The 13,819-nt window shown below is 42.4% G+C and overlaps 1 protein-coding gene across 1 annotated transcript in view; it reads right to left on the bottom strand.

Moving 5' to 3' along the window:
- The window catches only part of loxl4 (lysyl oxidase-like 4), a 29,898-nt gene that overhangs the window by 14,119 nt on the left and 1,960 nt on the right, over positions 1-13,819 (bottom strand). The window contains exons 3-7 of the mRNA XM_050071216.1: positions 12,216-12,508; positions 11,918-12,132; positions 2,445-2,483; positions 1,211-1,424; positions 931-1,108 (exon numbers count right to left, since the gene is read on the bottom strand). Coding sequence (XP_049927173.1) covers positions 931-1,108; positions 1,211-1,424; positions 2,445-2,483; positions 11,918-12,132; positions 12,216-12,508 — 939 coding nt within the window. The remainder of the gene's footprint in view (positions 1-930; positions 1,109-1,210; positions 1,425-2,444; positions 2,484-11,917; positions 12,133-12,215; positions 12,509-13,819) is intronic.

The following is a 13,819-nucleotide window of genomic DNA, read 5'->3' as shown; positions in this document are numbered from 1 at the left end:
CTCAGACTGCTGGAACCACGATGAACCTGAAATCTGTCCCAACGACTAAAACTGGTGATTGAAACCAGACGACAAGGGGTGTGAAGCCTGCTGCAGTATAAGTATCCTCAGAGAAGCCAGCTACCCCAGACTGTAGTTCTGTTAGACTCATCAAAAAGAAAGGTAGCAAAAATGACATCACCCAATTTAAGAGGTGAAAAGGTAAAAGAAAGTAATCCAACACATACAAAAATAACCCATGTATGATCAACTGAACAGCTAAACCAGCAGACTGTCATCCCACATTTCATCTCCATCAGCATGATTAGAGACTACACCCTAGCCTGAGGCATGGGGAAGCCTTTCTCACATCTCGTAAGGGTGGGGACACCACTGGCGCAGCTGGATTGCGACTGAATCTGTGCATCACCAAAGCTGGAAATTTGAAATCGAAGGAAAAGACCACAGTTCTCAGAGAGTGAATCAAAAGCTTGCTTGAAGCAAGCAAGATTGTGTCTGTGGCTTTAGTTACCAAATGCCAACATAAACCACCGTGGCTTATAGTATTACATTTAGTGTGTCAGTGTGTGTGTGTGTGTGTGTGTGCGTGTATGCATGCTGTTTGGGCAGCTGGTAGCCCTGGCACAGAACTTATTTAATCACAGCTGGAGATACTGCAATCAACACATTTGCAGATTCATGAGGTAACATACACACACAGACAGACAGACACACATGCCTGTGCATTATCTGATCAGTGAGGGCAGACGGGCGCGGCATCTAAGATAAGCAAAAGGCTGGAAAAGTCTCCTTGTCTTCCCTGGAACACCATGACGCATGATAAACACATTCAAACATCTAAATTGCAGACTCAAAACAACTAGATTAAATGTGGGAGTTCTCCAGAATTTCCAGCCTGAGCTGCGTGAAAGCAGCTGTTCTCTCTCTCACCTTGACCCATGAAGGCTCCATGCAGGGCATCCTTGGCAGTACCAAAGCCCAGTTCTCTGCACACCACACTGGCTGCAGTTCTTTCCCACATGTGGTCCACGATGGTCCCCCATTTTCCGTCTCGGAGCACCTCCACACGGCCCTCGCCCAGCCTGGGGCCAGCCTTCAGACGCACAGGCTGTACAGGGCAGCAATGGGAATTTAACTCATCTTATAATTACGTGCAGTTCATAAACACTGCTTGATTGTGCTGGTGTAGGCGTAACTGTATTAATCTTACCACAACTGGATAGGGGGCCTGGGGTCTGCCTGAGGAGATGCGAGCAAACTGAGGTCCTGGAACACACTTGACGACTGCATGTCTCCCGTTCTTACAGGGAGAGGGACTGCGGGGGATTGACAGCTGAGCAATGCACTCTGACAGGCTGTTCTCACTGCCCAGACAGTGAACTTTCTCTACCCAGAACCCCTTCTTCTTTGCCATGAGGCTCAGTCTAGAAAGAAAAGAAAGTTTTTGGTTATATATTTGTTAAACTCCTGACAACTTGATTTTAAATCTGAAAAACATCCTTAATTATTGTTTGTTGAGGGTTTGTGTTAATTGTTGTGATTATGTAGGACTCCATCACTCATAGTCAGAGGCTGACTGAGAAAATAGGTTGTCAGGGCCTTTAAATGGATAGTTCATATCTTTTAAAGTGGGGTTGTGTGAGGTACTCATCCAAAGTCAGTGTTTCACATATAGTAGATGTAAATTTGGAGAAGCAGACAGGAGTACTGCCACGGAAGCTAAGCAATGTAGTGCCGTGGGTGGGAGCAGCAGCAATACATATTTTAGCCACCTAAAAAAGTCTCACTTTAGAAAAGTCTTTATCATTTTAAGTGTACGATATATTAAGAATATTTTCACCACTTTACCATTAGCAAGTCAGTGAGTTCTGACGGGGAACTGAAGCTGTTACATTGCTTTCTTAAAAGCCAGACTACATTGAAAAAAAACATTAATTTAATATAGCTGAACATGGGAGCTGCTGGTCTACCTCTGCCTCAACCAGTTAGTCTGTTTGTATTATTACATGACTTTGGCATTTAAAAGTGTTGGTCACACAATAACATGTTCAGTGAGCTAAAGTTACTGTGAACTACTCACAGTATATTAATTTACCATAAAATACTGGCCTCCCCATTGGAAAGGCCCATCTGTGTCAAATTAAAGGAATGGAAATGTTGTTAATATACTGTCTATTTGAACTGTTACTATTTTTTTCGGTGGCTAAAATATGTTTTGCCACCGCTTCTGTCCACAGCAGTACACTGCTTAGCTTTTGTGGTGGTAGTTTTGTCTGCTTCTCCAAACAGGGGGCATACCGACCAACATGCGTAATACAGTGACTAAGGACAACTACCTCATGCAACCCCACTTCAAAAGATCCAAACTAAAGTTCAGCTTGTTAGGTCTCCCAAAATGAGTGAGGACAAATATAGCGAAGGAACCATCATTGTCTTTTTATTACCTTGTTGAAGGATCTGCAACCTTGGTATCCCAAATTTTCCTGTAACAGAACCAAAGAACAGATGTTAGTTCTCTCAAGTCTGTGTATTTGCTGAGGTTACCAACACACACACACACACACACACACACACACACACACACACGTCACCCTGTGAGATGACCTGGGTCACCAATTTCTCATGCAAAGAGGTAGTGACCGTAGGATATACTGTAGCATCTGCTGTTTGTTTTATATGTAACCTGGCCACACAGGAGGGTTTTCTGCCACAGCGAGTAGCGTCACAAACACACACACACACACACACCGGCTTGCTTATTACTAAAAAAGTAGTCTTACAGGGGTACTTGGGGATGACTTAAATAGTTACAGCTCAAACACTGACCTTATCAAAGAAGATGACTCATACAGCTCCTTATATAGCCTCTGTATATAAAACCAGTATGAGCAATGCGTGCGGCTTTGTGGTGAGTGTGAAGTTACATTCATGGCGATGACTTGCATTGTTCAAGGAGGAATACAATGTTCTTGTTCTCTCTGAGCAACCTCACTTCCTGTCTCTTTGTTGCTTTAAAGGTTCAGTAGCACATATTTCCATCTGGAATGTGGGCTGCTTGATATTTACTGTGTTTATGTTTGTAGTAAGTGGTCAGTACATCATATGTTCCTAAGTGACAAGGCAACAGTACTCTCTGTTACAGCTGCAGGGTACAGTTTATTTAAATAACCAACCTTTACATTAAATAAAAATGCGCTTGCCCTTTAAACTAACATAGACCCTTTGAATATAAGACTTCAGCATTCCTTCTTGCAATATAATATGGATCTGTACATAACTACAGGATGTAAAAACTATAAAAGGATAAAACATAAAAAATAAAAAACACATGAGATATTTTAAACCATGTTGTTAACCTCCAAAGCCACACGCCGTCCAAATGCTCATGACATTCAACATCAGTGATGTACAACATTTCTGGGAAAACAGGGTTTGACCAAGCACGATATACAAACAAAAACTCTGGCAGTACGCAGCGCTGCACGTCTGAGAATTTGCCAGAACCAAATAGAGATTTATGCACCAAGTAGGCTGGCGGACTCGGGAGAGCGGTGGAGAGGAAAGCCTTCTGTTCTCTTGGCAGACATGCAGAGCAGACATGCCACACAGACCATGCCAGAACATCCTCAAACCACTGCAAAGTGCACACACACATCCACATCAATTGCACCAAAACACTCAAAGATACGCACGCTACGGCCTGACTGGTATTTTAAAAGGCCCATTATCAGCCAATATTGGCACATCACAGATATTCTGGTGAGGCTATGTGCCAAAAAGTTAAAGTTCATAATGCATTAGGTAATTTAGAGTCCAACATCGCTATATATAATGAAAATGGCTGCATTTAAAAAGCACATTTATCCACAGCGTCCATCACAAAGGGTCATTTACCCATTCACACTAACATCCTAATGGCAGCCTTGATGCAAGGTGTCAGTGCCTCACAAGTGGTCAGTGGAGCCACAGCTGCCATTTTGTTCACCCACTGTCCATAGCCTATACTGCTTACTGGGCTGTCAAAGGCAAAAACTTACACCTAGAATTCATCATAATGAACTGGTGAGGCACAGTTCCCATTAAAATGCATTGAACAGCAAAGCACATACATCTTTTGATGTTTAATCTCTGCAGAGCTGTATATCAGCATGGCATCACAAGCGTGGGAGGCTAAAAGGGTTTTCATGTTTTTGTGGTGACTAACACAGTAAAAAAACCTCCATTAAAAATCTCTCCTGCTGGTTTCAGTGGCATGCCCCTTTAAAGAAACAAACATGTCTGAGGATATTTGTATGAAAGCACAGGTAGATAAATATTTGAATATCTGACATGAACTCGAGACATTCCCGTAACGGTGAAGAAAAAAAAAAAACAACCTTAAAAACAAACTGAGGATGTTGGAATCAAGAGACGCATTGTCGTTGACATGATGTTATGTTGACGGTTGTGTGAAGTCATGCAGTGCTGACTGAACACTTTCCAAAATCACATAACAACCTGTTTCCTGATGCTGTAAGTAGTCAGAAGAGACCTCTCATCAAAAATATTAGCATTTGGTAAGGAAGGTAAAAAATGTGAGTACTTACATTTCAGCAATCGTTTAGCGAACAGTTTTGCAAATTACAGACACTATTTTTGAACAACACTCTTCAAATTGACTTGAGGTCATTTCTCAGCCTCATTTGACGCACAAATGCAGCCCTGAGGAACTTAAATTATGAACATCTGTAAATGAAATTTCAACAGCTTAAATTGCTCGCTACCTTTCAACGCTATATCAAACATTTGACTTGATGAGGCGGAAAGTTCCCCTCATTTTAAATCTAAATAAAGCTGAGCGTGAGCTCACGAGACCTGCTGTAAATTGCGACTGACACATTGCATAGGATTTAACACTTATTCTTTACAGTGTCTTGAACTGCACTTGTAAAATATCTTAAATGTGTCTACCATATGGCTCTGCTGCAGTAACATCTCATCAGGGATAGACAGTGAGGAGCAGGCACACACATGCACACACAGTTTCCCATGAGGCAAACATGTCTGTGACTTGTTTGTGACCTCACCACAGACCAATCAGCTAACCATTTTCCCCTCTTCGCAAACCAACAGGACTACTACACACACAGGCTATAAATGATACCTTCAGCCTTCAGGTCTTTCATTTGACTGAGTTACAGCACTGTCTGCTAATGCTGAACTTCATTCATGAAAAATAAAAGGCATATTTCACTTTTTTAAAATATAAAAATGAAATCATTAACAGTGAGGTCTTTCTGTTAGTTATGAACCAATTCCATCTCAATGCATGTAATTGTAACTAGTGCTGATGCAATGAACAGACAGCCTCAGTATTACTCTGTTTTCCACCTTCATAGCATTCATCAGTCTTGCTTGAGAATGCAAACAGTGTATCCAGCACTTGTTGTGGAGCCAAGAGAACAGTAGCTAATGATAGGGAGTCCCACCCGCCTGTTAAAAGACAAGCATTACACCACTGCTTAGGTTTCATCACCCTCACACTGCTCACTGGCTTTATTTCTCTGTCTTCTGGTTTTATTGTTAAAAACTAAATCACTACATCTTTTTTTCATTTGAAAATGCTTGAAACATCTGTTAAAAAACAATTAAACAAAAATCAGGGTGCAAATTAGATTGAAAAAAATAGCATTTGAACCGCAGACACAAATCATTTAGGACAACTGTTGAGCTGAGGAAAGCTTGTTTACTTTAAACTGTAGTTTACAGTATCCTCTTGCAGCAGGCAACACCACTTCCTGGTCTCATTTTATAAGAGTATAACGCTGAGTTTGAGCATAGTCTTTGAAATTAAAATGACAGTTCACCCCTGAAATCTTACCTGTAGCACTGTTTACAAGTCTGGATTGTTTTGGTGTGAGTTTCAGAGTGTTGGAGGTATCAGCCATAGAGGTGCCTGCCTTCTCTCAAACATAATTGAACAAGATGGCACTCAGCTTGTGGTGCTCAAAGTGACAAAAAAATACATTTGAAAACCTCAACAGCAACATCTCTTTCCAGAAATCATGATCCGGTTACTCAAGATAATCCACATAACAAAAAGCTTTATGTAGGAACCATTTTCTTGCGACTGAACTACACCCATCAGCTGCATCACTACACAGAAGGAAGAATGCATCTACTGCTAGCTCAAAAAGCACTACTGAGCTAGCTAACATTACACCATCAATGTTTACATCTCGCATCTCATCCATGAGTAGATGCACACTTCCTTCTGCGCAGTGATACAGTTGGGTGAAGTTTGGTAAGAAATAGAAGAAGAAAATTGCTCAAACATGACACCACTGACAACTAAGTCTGTGGATTATCCTGAGTTATTGGCTCATGATTTCTGGAAAGAGACATTGCTGTTGCGGTTTTCAAACAAATTTTTTGGCTCAACTTTGAGCACCACAAGCTGAGTGCCATCGAGTTCCATTATACTGGAGAGAAAGCAGACATCTCTACAGCCGATATCTCCAACACTTGGCAGCTTACACCAAAACAGTCTAAACTGATAAACGACACTACAGGTGAGAGGAAAAATATGTATTTTTGAATTTGGGGTGAACTGTCCCTTTAATCTGCTCCTTAAAAAAAATCTTGTAAGTAAATGCTTTGAAAACTGGTAAAAACCTGAAAAACACTGACCCTGTACTAGAAATACTAAATATGTATAATACATATTTACTTTTTTACTAATAGATATTAGCATTAAACTTTGGTTTACATTTACCATTTGCAACTGGTGGATCGCGGTCCAAAGGTGGGTCATTGTGTCCATTCTGGGTGGACTGCAAGTGACTCCCAAATGTGTCAAGTTTGTTAAAAAACACACTTTATTTTTAAGTACAGTGTATTTCCAGCAGATTTACAACATGGCTAAATGCAAGTATGCATAAACTATATATAAAGATGGACGATATGACAGCTCACCAAAACTGAAGCTGAAACATGTGGATCGCCCCCTAGTGGCTGGCTGCAGCATAGTGGATGGGACATGGACCAAACTAAAAACTCAAAGTACTTGTCAAATAAATTTTTCCCAGACATGGTTTCTGTCATTTAAGATAGTTTCATCATGCTGCTGTATGTTCAAGTGTTTGTTTTTCTGATAAGTTTGTTTTTAATTAGTTATTTAATGCTATTAACACTAATTTTACAACATGATTGACAACTGTATGAGCCAATCGATGGGCTCGCATTCAGTGGCGCTGCTTGCAATTGGTCGGACAGGCGTATGGATGGGAAATTTGATACCGCTGAGATCGCTACAGCGCAGACTCCGGCTCTGAATGACGTCACCAAAGCTAGATGGCAGCAGCTGTATCAGTGATGTTTTAGCTTCCTCTCTAACAGTGGGGGTAAGTGCAGACACGACATTCATCTCTATATACAGTCTATGCACTGAATGTATTAAACTGTGTAGACCTTGAACAAAAGACTGAGGAGAAATCTGCACCCTGTGGCTGGACCAGTTGGGAACCACTGCTATAGAAGATTTAATTTAAGTATGCATGAAAACGAACTTGCATGTCAAATATTTCCATGCAGACCAGAGTGAGCTTATAAAAATCACTATGCTTCAACTCAGTCTTAAAAGCCGGCTTCCAGTCTGTTGACAAAAATAGCCGTCGGCATGCGTACAGAAATTAAAAGAGGGTGAAATAAATTAAAGAGAAGGTCATTGAGGGAGATCACACAGACATCAGACAGGAAAGCCAGACTCGGTCACTCAAAAATGTCACACACGAGCCTGAAAATGATACCCTCATCTAAAGGAAATTTCAGCTGAAACATAATTAAAAATAAAATGCCGGCTAAGTCCCCAAATCACTATGGTGACAGAGGAAGACAGACAGCTGCTGACACAGCGGGCCACGCTGCAAACTGCAGCTGTAATTGGACATATTTCACACGAGCAAGCGAAAATCTGGCTCGTCCGACTGGCTGCTCCTGTACTCTCTCTCCATCTCCTCTTTCTCTTGTTACTCTCTTCCTCCTCCTCTATGTCTTACTCTCTCTCACACTAACAGCTATAATTGGGGGGTGTTTTTTTTTCACTCTCAGCAGAAACCCCGGAGAGCCTTGGTCCTGACCAACCTGTAATTACAGCATCTTCAGAGTCTCATCCAAGAGACACAGGGAGCCCAGAGACATGGCATGGTCCAGGATTTCTAAGAATGGACTGAGCGAGGTGGAGTAACGGGGGGGTGTTGCCGGTTAAATTTGGTCGAACCATGCGATGCAATCTGAGGCTTTTCTGGCAGCCGTTGAAGTGGAACATGTTACATGAAAACTTAACATCATTTTGTTTTGTACTCTATTGTTTCTGCGTGACTCTGCTCACATTTTGCACAGTGATTATAATTACGGTGGCAATTTCAGTCAGAGTGCAATCCTTACAATTACACATAAGTAAAGGCTGAAACAGCATTACCTGTATTTTAAGTATTCTTCTGTTTGCAGCTTTCGATTGTGTATAAACATCCCAATACAATAAGAAAGACAAGGTTTTATCCTGAAACCCAATCACTAGAATAACTTAGCACTGGCAGCTAAGACGTTGAGGCGTTTGTACACCTTGAACCAGTTTGAAGTCAAAAACATGTACTGCGAGAGAACAAATATGCATCTGTGCAGATAAAAAAACAGGTACAGATTTGGAAACAAACACATCATCGTGGTTCAGACCAGTATAGCAGCAAAACACCAGGTCATACCCAGGACAGGCACACCAAGATGTATCAAGTCACAACCGCTTCCATGCCAGAGCCTTCTAATTTACACGCACAATAAAAAAAAAATCAACATAATAGCATACGCTTGCCCAAACGTTTCACTGTACATTTAGAAGCAGATATGTTGGATAAGCAGTATTATCCACTTTGCGGTGGCTTAGGTCGAAGACTAAAAGAGCCTACAGTGTGCTGTTGTTTAAATTTCTCTTCCTTGACCTCAGAGAGAGATTTAAAAACAACATCCTGAAACAGCCAGCGAGCAGATTCCCTGCAGGCTTCAGTCCAAGCCCTTCAAGCTACAGCAGCCCTGTCCTCCTCTGTCATATCTCTCTTCTTGGTGCGCAGCCAAGTCTCTTATGTTGCAGCCTTTACAAATCTACCCATCTAATTCCTCACTCAACTATAACTTGTACTTCTCGTCTCCCGTTCTTTACATTAAGTGGCGAATCTGTGCTGCGATAGAAAATCGAAGAGAGCCATGAAAAGCATCACACCTGCAATGCGGGGAAGCCGTGCTCTAATAAATGATCCTGTACAGATCGTGTACAGAGTCAGGCTGGGCTGTTTGACGACAGCTCATTCAGGGGACCTTTTATTACTGAAGATATGATGCCTGATGATGCCCTCCTCCCAACAATACAATCCAGTTATAGCGTCACTGTGTTCCCAATAACAGAGTTCAGCGGAGATGGCTTAATTCAAGGGCAATGCAGAAATACTTCCAGTGAGTAAGAGTGCTCCAATAGGGAATGTTTGTAAAGTCAATAAAAAGTTGGAAAAAGTCTATAAAACAAATTAGTTACGCCCTCAACAGCCTTTCAGTAGAAAGAGGAATCTAGCACCTGCAGCACAGAGCAGATGTTGTGGTCTGTCGCCAGTTGAGTCAGAATAACCCCAGCCAAGAGAGGGAAGGAATAGCTAAACTGTGAATCACCTAGAGCCGGCAGCTCTCCAGGAACCATTTCCAACTGGGTCCCCCTTCCACTGAGGACTGCGAATGGTCAGACACTATTCATTCTTATAATAGCAATAGCTGATGTGTGGTCCTCCTGCGGTTTAAGAGCAGAACGTTCCCCAAAAACCGCTGTCAATGCTTTCTTTTCAGCAGGAGAGGAAATGTAGATCAGTGTCAAAGGGGCAGAAGGAGACACCTGAACACAATGGGCCTAATTCACCAACCATTTTTTGATCATTTAACAAAAAGTATCATGGCCTTTTAAAATAAATACTACACTCTTCATTGACATAAGTTATTTAATGGGGACCGTGCCTTCTAATAATTCTATAAGTCTCTCTAAACACACATACACGCGGCCCTGCAGGCACATGCCCTTTTATGGGGAATTGCAGGGCGTTTACCTATGCTAATTATGATCAACAGGGTTTGCTGTCGACTGATGTCAATGAGGACAATAGGGTGTGTCATAATAAGAACACAGGTGCAAACAATTCAGCGGTTTAACAACATGTTGTGAATGTGATGTAGACTTTTCATGTGACTTTTCTCACGAACATATTTAAGAAAAAAAATAGAGCGATATTGGTGAGTGAGGCCCAGTGCATTCAAGCATATGTATCGTACTGAGAGTATGCACATGTACGGTACATGCTGGGGCTGGGTATCGAACACTTTAAAAAAAGGAATAGTTTGACATTTTGGGAAATTCACTTTCTTGTCGAGAGTTAGATGAGAAGATTGATACCACTCTCATATGTGTCAGTTAAATATTTAGCTGGAACTGGAACAAGCAGGAAGTTAGCTTAGCTTAGCATAAAAACTGGAAACAGGAGGAAACAGCTAGCCTAGCTCAAAAAGTTTTTAAAAAATCCTTTTACCAACCCCTTTTACCAAATGTCACGCATTAAACGACCACAATATAACAGGTTAGTAGATTTTATTACATTTGGACAGAGCCAGACTTGCTGTTTCCGCCTCTTTCCAGTCTTTATGCTAAGCTAAGCTAACAGTTGCTAGCTTCAGTTATACATTTACCAAGGGGCATTTTCTCATTTAACTTATGGCAAGAAAGCAAATAAGCTTATTTTCCAAAATGAAGCACTATTCCTTTAAACAGCAACTGATATGTGTCTGTAGCAACGAATATTGAAATGTGCCAAAGTACCAAAACCGAGGATTAAAGGCTTGGTCATTGTCGTTTAATTATCATTTGATAAGTTACTTCCTGATATTAATCATATTTTTAGGAAGTTAGGAAACTTCTCTTTCGGTTACTTTACCTTAAGAGACAAAATTAAACACTGATAAAGAAGTTTAGCTTTTGTTTTTAAATACACACTGAACATATCTCTATGTTCCCTGAACTAACATTTTGAAAAAGTATTGTTTTGTATTGGTGCCCAGAATAAAGTGGTGTTGGCAACTGTATTAGAAAATGTCAAATGATACCCAGCCCTAGTACACACACACATACACACACACACACACACACACACACACACACACACACACACACACACACACACACACTGGCAGCATGTCACATACGTTGTTGAAGTGGTAGGTAAAAGTATAAAAGATGTATGGCTGACTGAGGCCTGCAGAGGCTGCCCTGCCAATAAGACAAGTAACCTCACAAAGACCCTCATCCCGCTCTCCAATAGCCGCCTCTGTCCCACACATGGTATCGATGGGACGGTTAAAGCACAATCAGCAGTGATATTACACCTCAGCACGGGAATCTAAAAGTTAAAGTGGGGCTGTTTGTCTGAGAGCTGCAGGCTGCAGATAGCATCAGGGAGAGGGAGTGAGAAAGAGGCAATGAGGTGAGCTGAGGTGATTTGCCTAGAGAGAGGTGTAGAGAAAGGGCAGCGGAGAAGGGACAGGGATTCCTTTATCATCATCCTGAGGCTGAGGAAGAGAGGGGGGAGTAAAGGGGGACACAGGGCAGGAGTGGCTGGGGGAGGAAGATAAGCCCAACAAAAAGCCTTTACTCAAAGTGGCTCTAAACAGGATGCCACTGCTGTGTTTTTATTCTTCAGGATGAGTTTTTATTCTCTTAACAGTGGAATGAATGGTGTAGCATGTTGCCCTGCTGAACTACAGTCAACAGCCCAGTGTAATTCAATCTAATAACATGAACTCATAAAGGTGAAATATGTTGCTCTCTGTGCAGCTAGCAGGAAAGATTCATACTCACTTGTATGTTTTGACATTGTGCTGAGTAGCCTCCGGAAAGCCAAGCATCCCGCACACAACTCGGCTGCTGTTGAGACTCCAGCCCAGGTCACAAACCTGCCGCCATCTCCCTGCATGCCTCACTTCCACCACACCTTCTGTGATCAGGCTCTTCCTCTTGGTGGCCATGAGGATGGGACGAAGACGGACCTCCTCGATTTGCACCTTACTGTGACCCTTCGGGAGGACACACATCACATCTACTGTTAAGTGTGTTTCTAAGAGTAACATAGACATGTATCAGAAGTAAACTGCTGTACCTGGCGGTGTCTTTGGAACCTGGGGATGTCTTGATGTCCGTTTCCATAATAGCCATATCCTGGGTGCCTGCGGGTCGCCACTTGGCCCTGCCATTGAGGCGCGGTGCTGCCACTGGGCCTGAAGGCGGTGGTGTGGCCTCGACTGGCTGTGAGATCCTGCCTGCGCTCAACAGTGCACACCACCCCCAAATCTTCAGAGTGTTTACAGTCATTCACGCCCCAACCGTTGTGTTTGCAGTCCTTCAAGGACTTCTCTGTGCCGTCACAGCGTACGTTATCCATCCATATCGGGCCTGTGAAAGGATAAACAATTCATGACTTCATTCATTGTGACTTTCATTGATTGTCCAATAGACAGATTGAGCATTGCATCTACACAAGGGCCCGAATCCGTTCCTAAACACCTAACACTTGACTTTTACTGGCACGCTGATTTAGGGTTGCACCTTAGCGGCGTGTTTAGCGGTAGATACACAGTATTTTACAAGGCAGGGTGCTGTAGATCCTGCTCCTTGAATCCACTCAACCTTCTCTTTAATTTGGATTTAAAAGCGGCAGTAAAGAATGTCCATAAACCACAGCAAGTGTTGCGCAACTCTGGCAAGCGAATGCTGTCATTATTCTCAAACAAATGCCCTTTTTTGGCCCACATATCTGCTCTGCCAGCCTGCCAGGCGACCTTAACGAGATGTAGGCTCCAATCCCACAACAAGTTATCTTTGTCACTTTATGATGTTATTTTGGATCTCTTAATTGGTGGTCTTTTCATGAAGCCATACATTAAGTGCGTTGTGGGGGAAGCACGGTGTAGCATGGATGTTTTGGAGGAGACAGGTTGCAATAAAATGGTCCAATATGGCCGCCTGCCATTGAGTCTAAGACGTCTTAAATCTAATAATTGACGGTGATAATGTAATGGGCCCTTTTTGGAGCAGACATTTAGACTTGTCACGGCAGGAAAAGCACAGGTGTAATTAATACCATTAATGATGGCTCTGTTCCAATTAAGAGGGTCAGTAAGTCTTGTCAGTGAGCCAGCATGCACAGTGGCAGGGCTCTGAACTAGTAAAGCTAAATGGACTGTAGCCCTTATTAATAGCCTGTCATTAATTACACCCGTGGTTTTCCTGCTATGACACGTCAAAATGTCAAAGCCTATCATAGCTTGTTTTATCACTCACATCCAGTCATTTCAGCTTTGGCCATGGATGGATTCATAAATGGGCTGAACAGGCACAAGCACAGGGGCCAAAAGTGTCAGGGCCCCCCCTAGCCTTCACTTAAAAAATGTAAATTAACACATACTGACCAGGAAGAGACTCAAAATTACCACAAAAGCCCTGTTTCCACCGAGCGGTACAGTGCAGTATAGTTCAGTTTGGTACGCTTTTTTCCCGTTTCCACTGTGAAAAGTTGTGGATGGTACCAATGGAACAGTTCTGTACCATCCCCATTTTTGGTCCCCCCTCTGTTGGGGTACCTAGCACACAGATCTGGTACTAAAAAGTGGAGCTGTGAACGCTGCAGTCTGTTGGTTGGTCAAGAGGGGACGGTCACTCTGCTCAGGGCTGAGTTATGGCTGGTTTTGAAGCTCATGTAACCAC

This window comes from Epinephelus moara, chromosome 19 (genome assembly GCF_006386435.1).
Source record: "Epinephelus moara isolate mb chromosome 19, YSFRI_EMoa_1.0, whole genome shotgun sequence".
In the NCBI taxonomy this organism is placed as follows: Eukaryota; Metazoa; Chordata; class Actinopteri; order Perciformes; family Serranidae; genus Epinephelus; species Epinephelus moara.
Note: the sequence above shows the minus strand (reverse complement) of the source record. Positions and strands in the feature narration are given on the sequence as shown.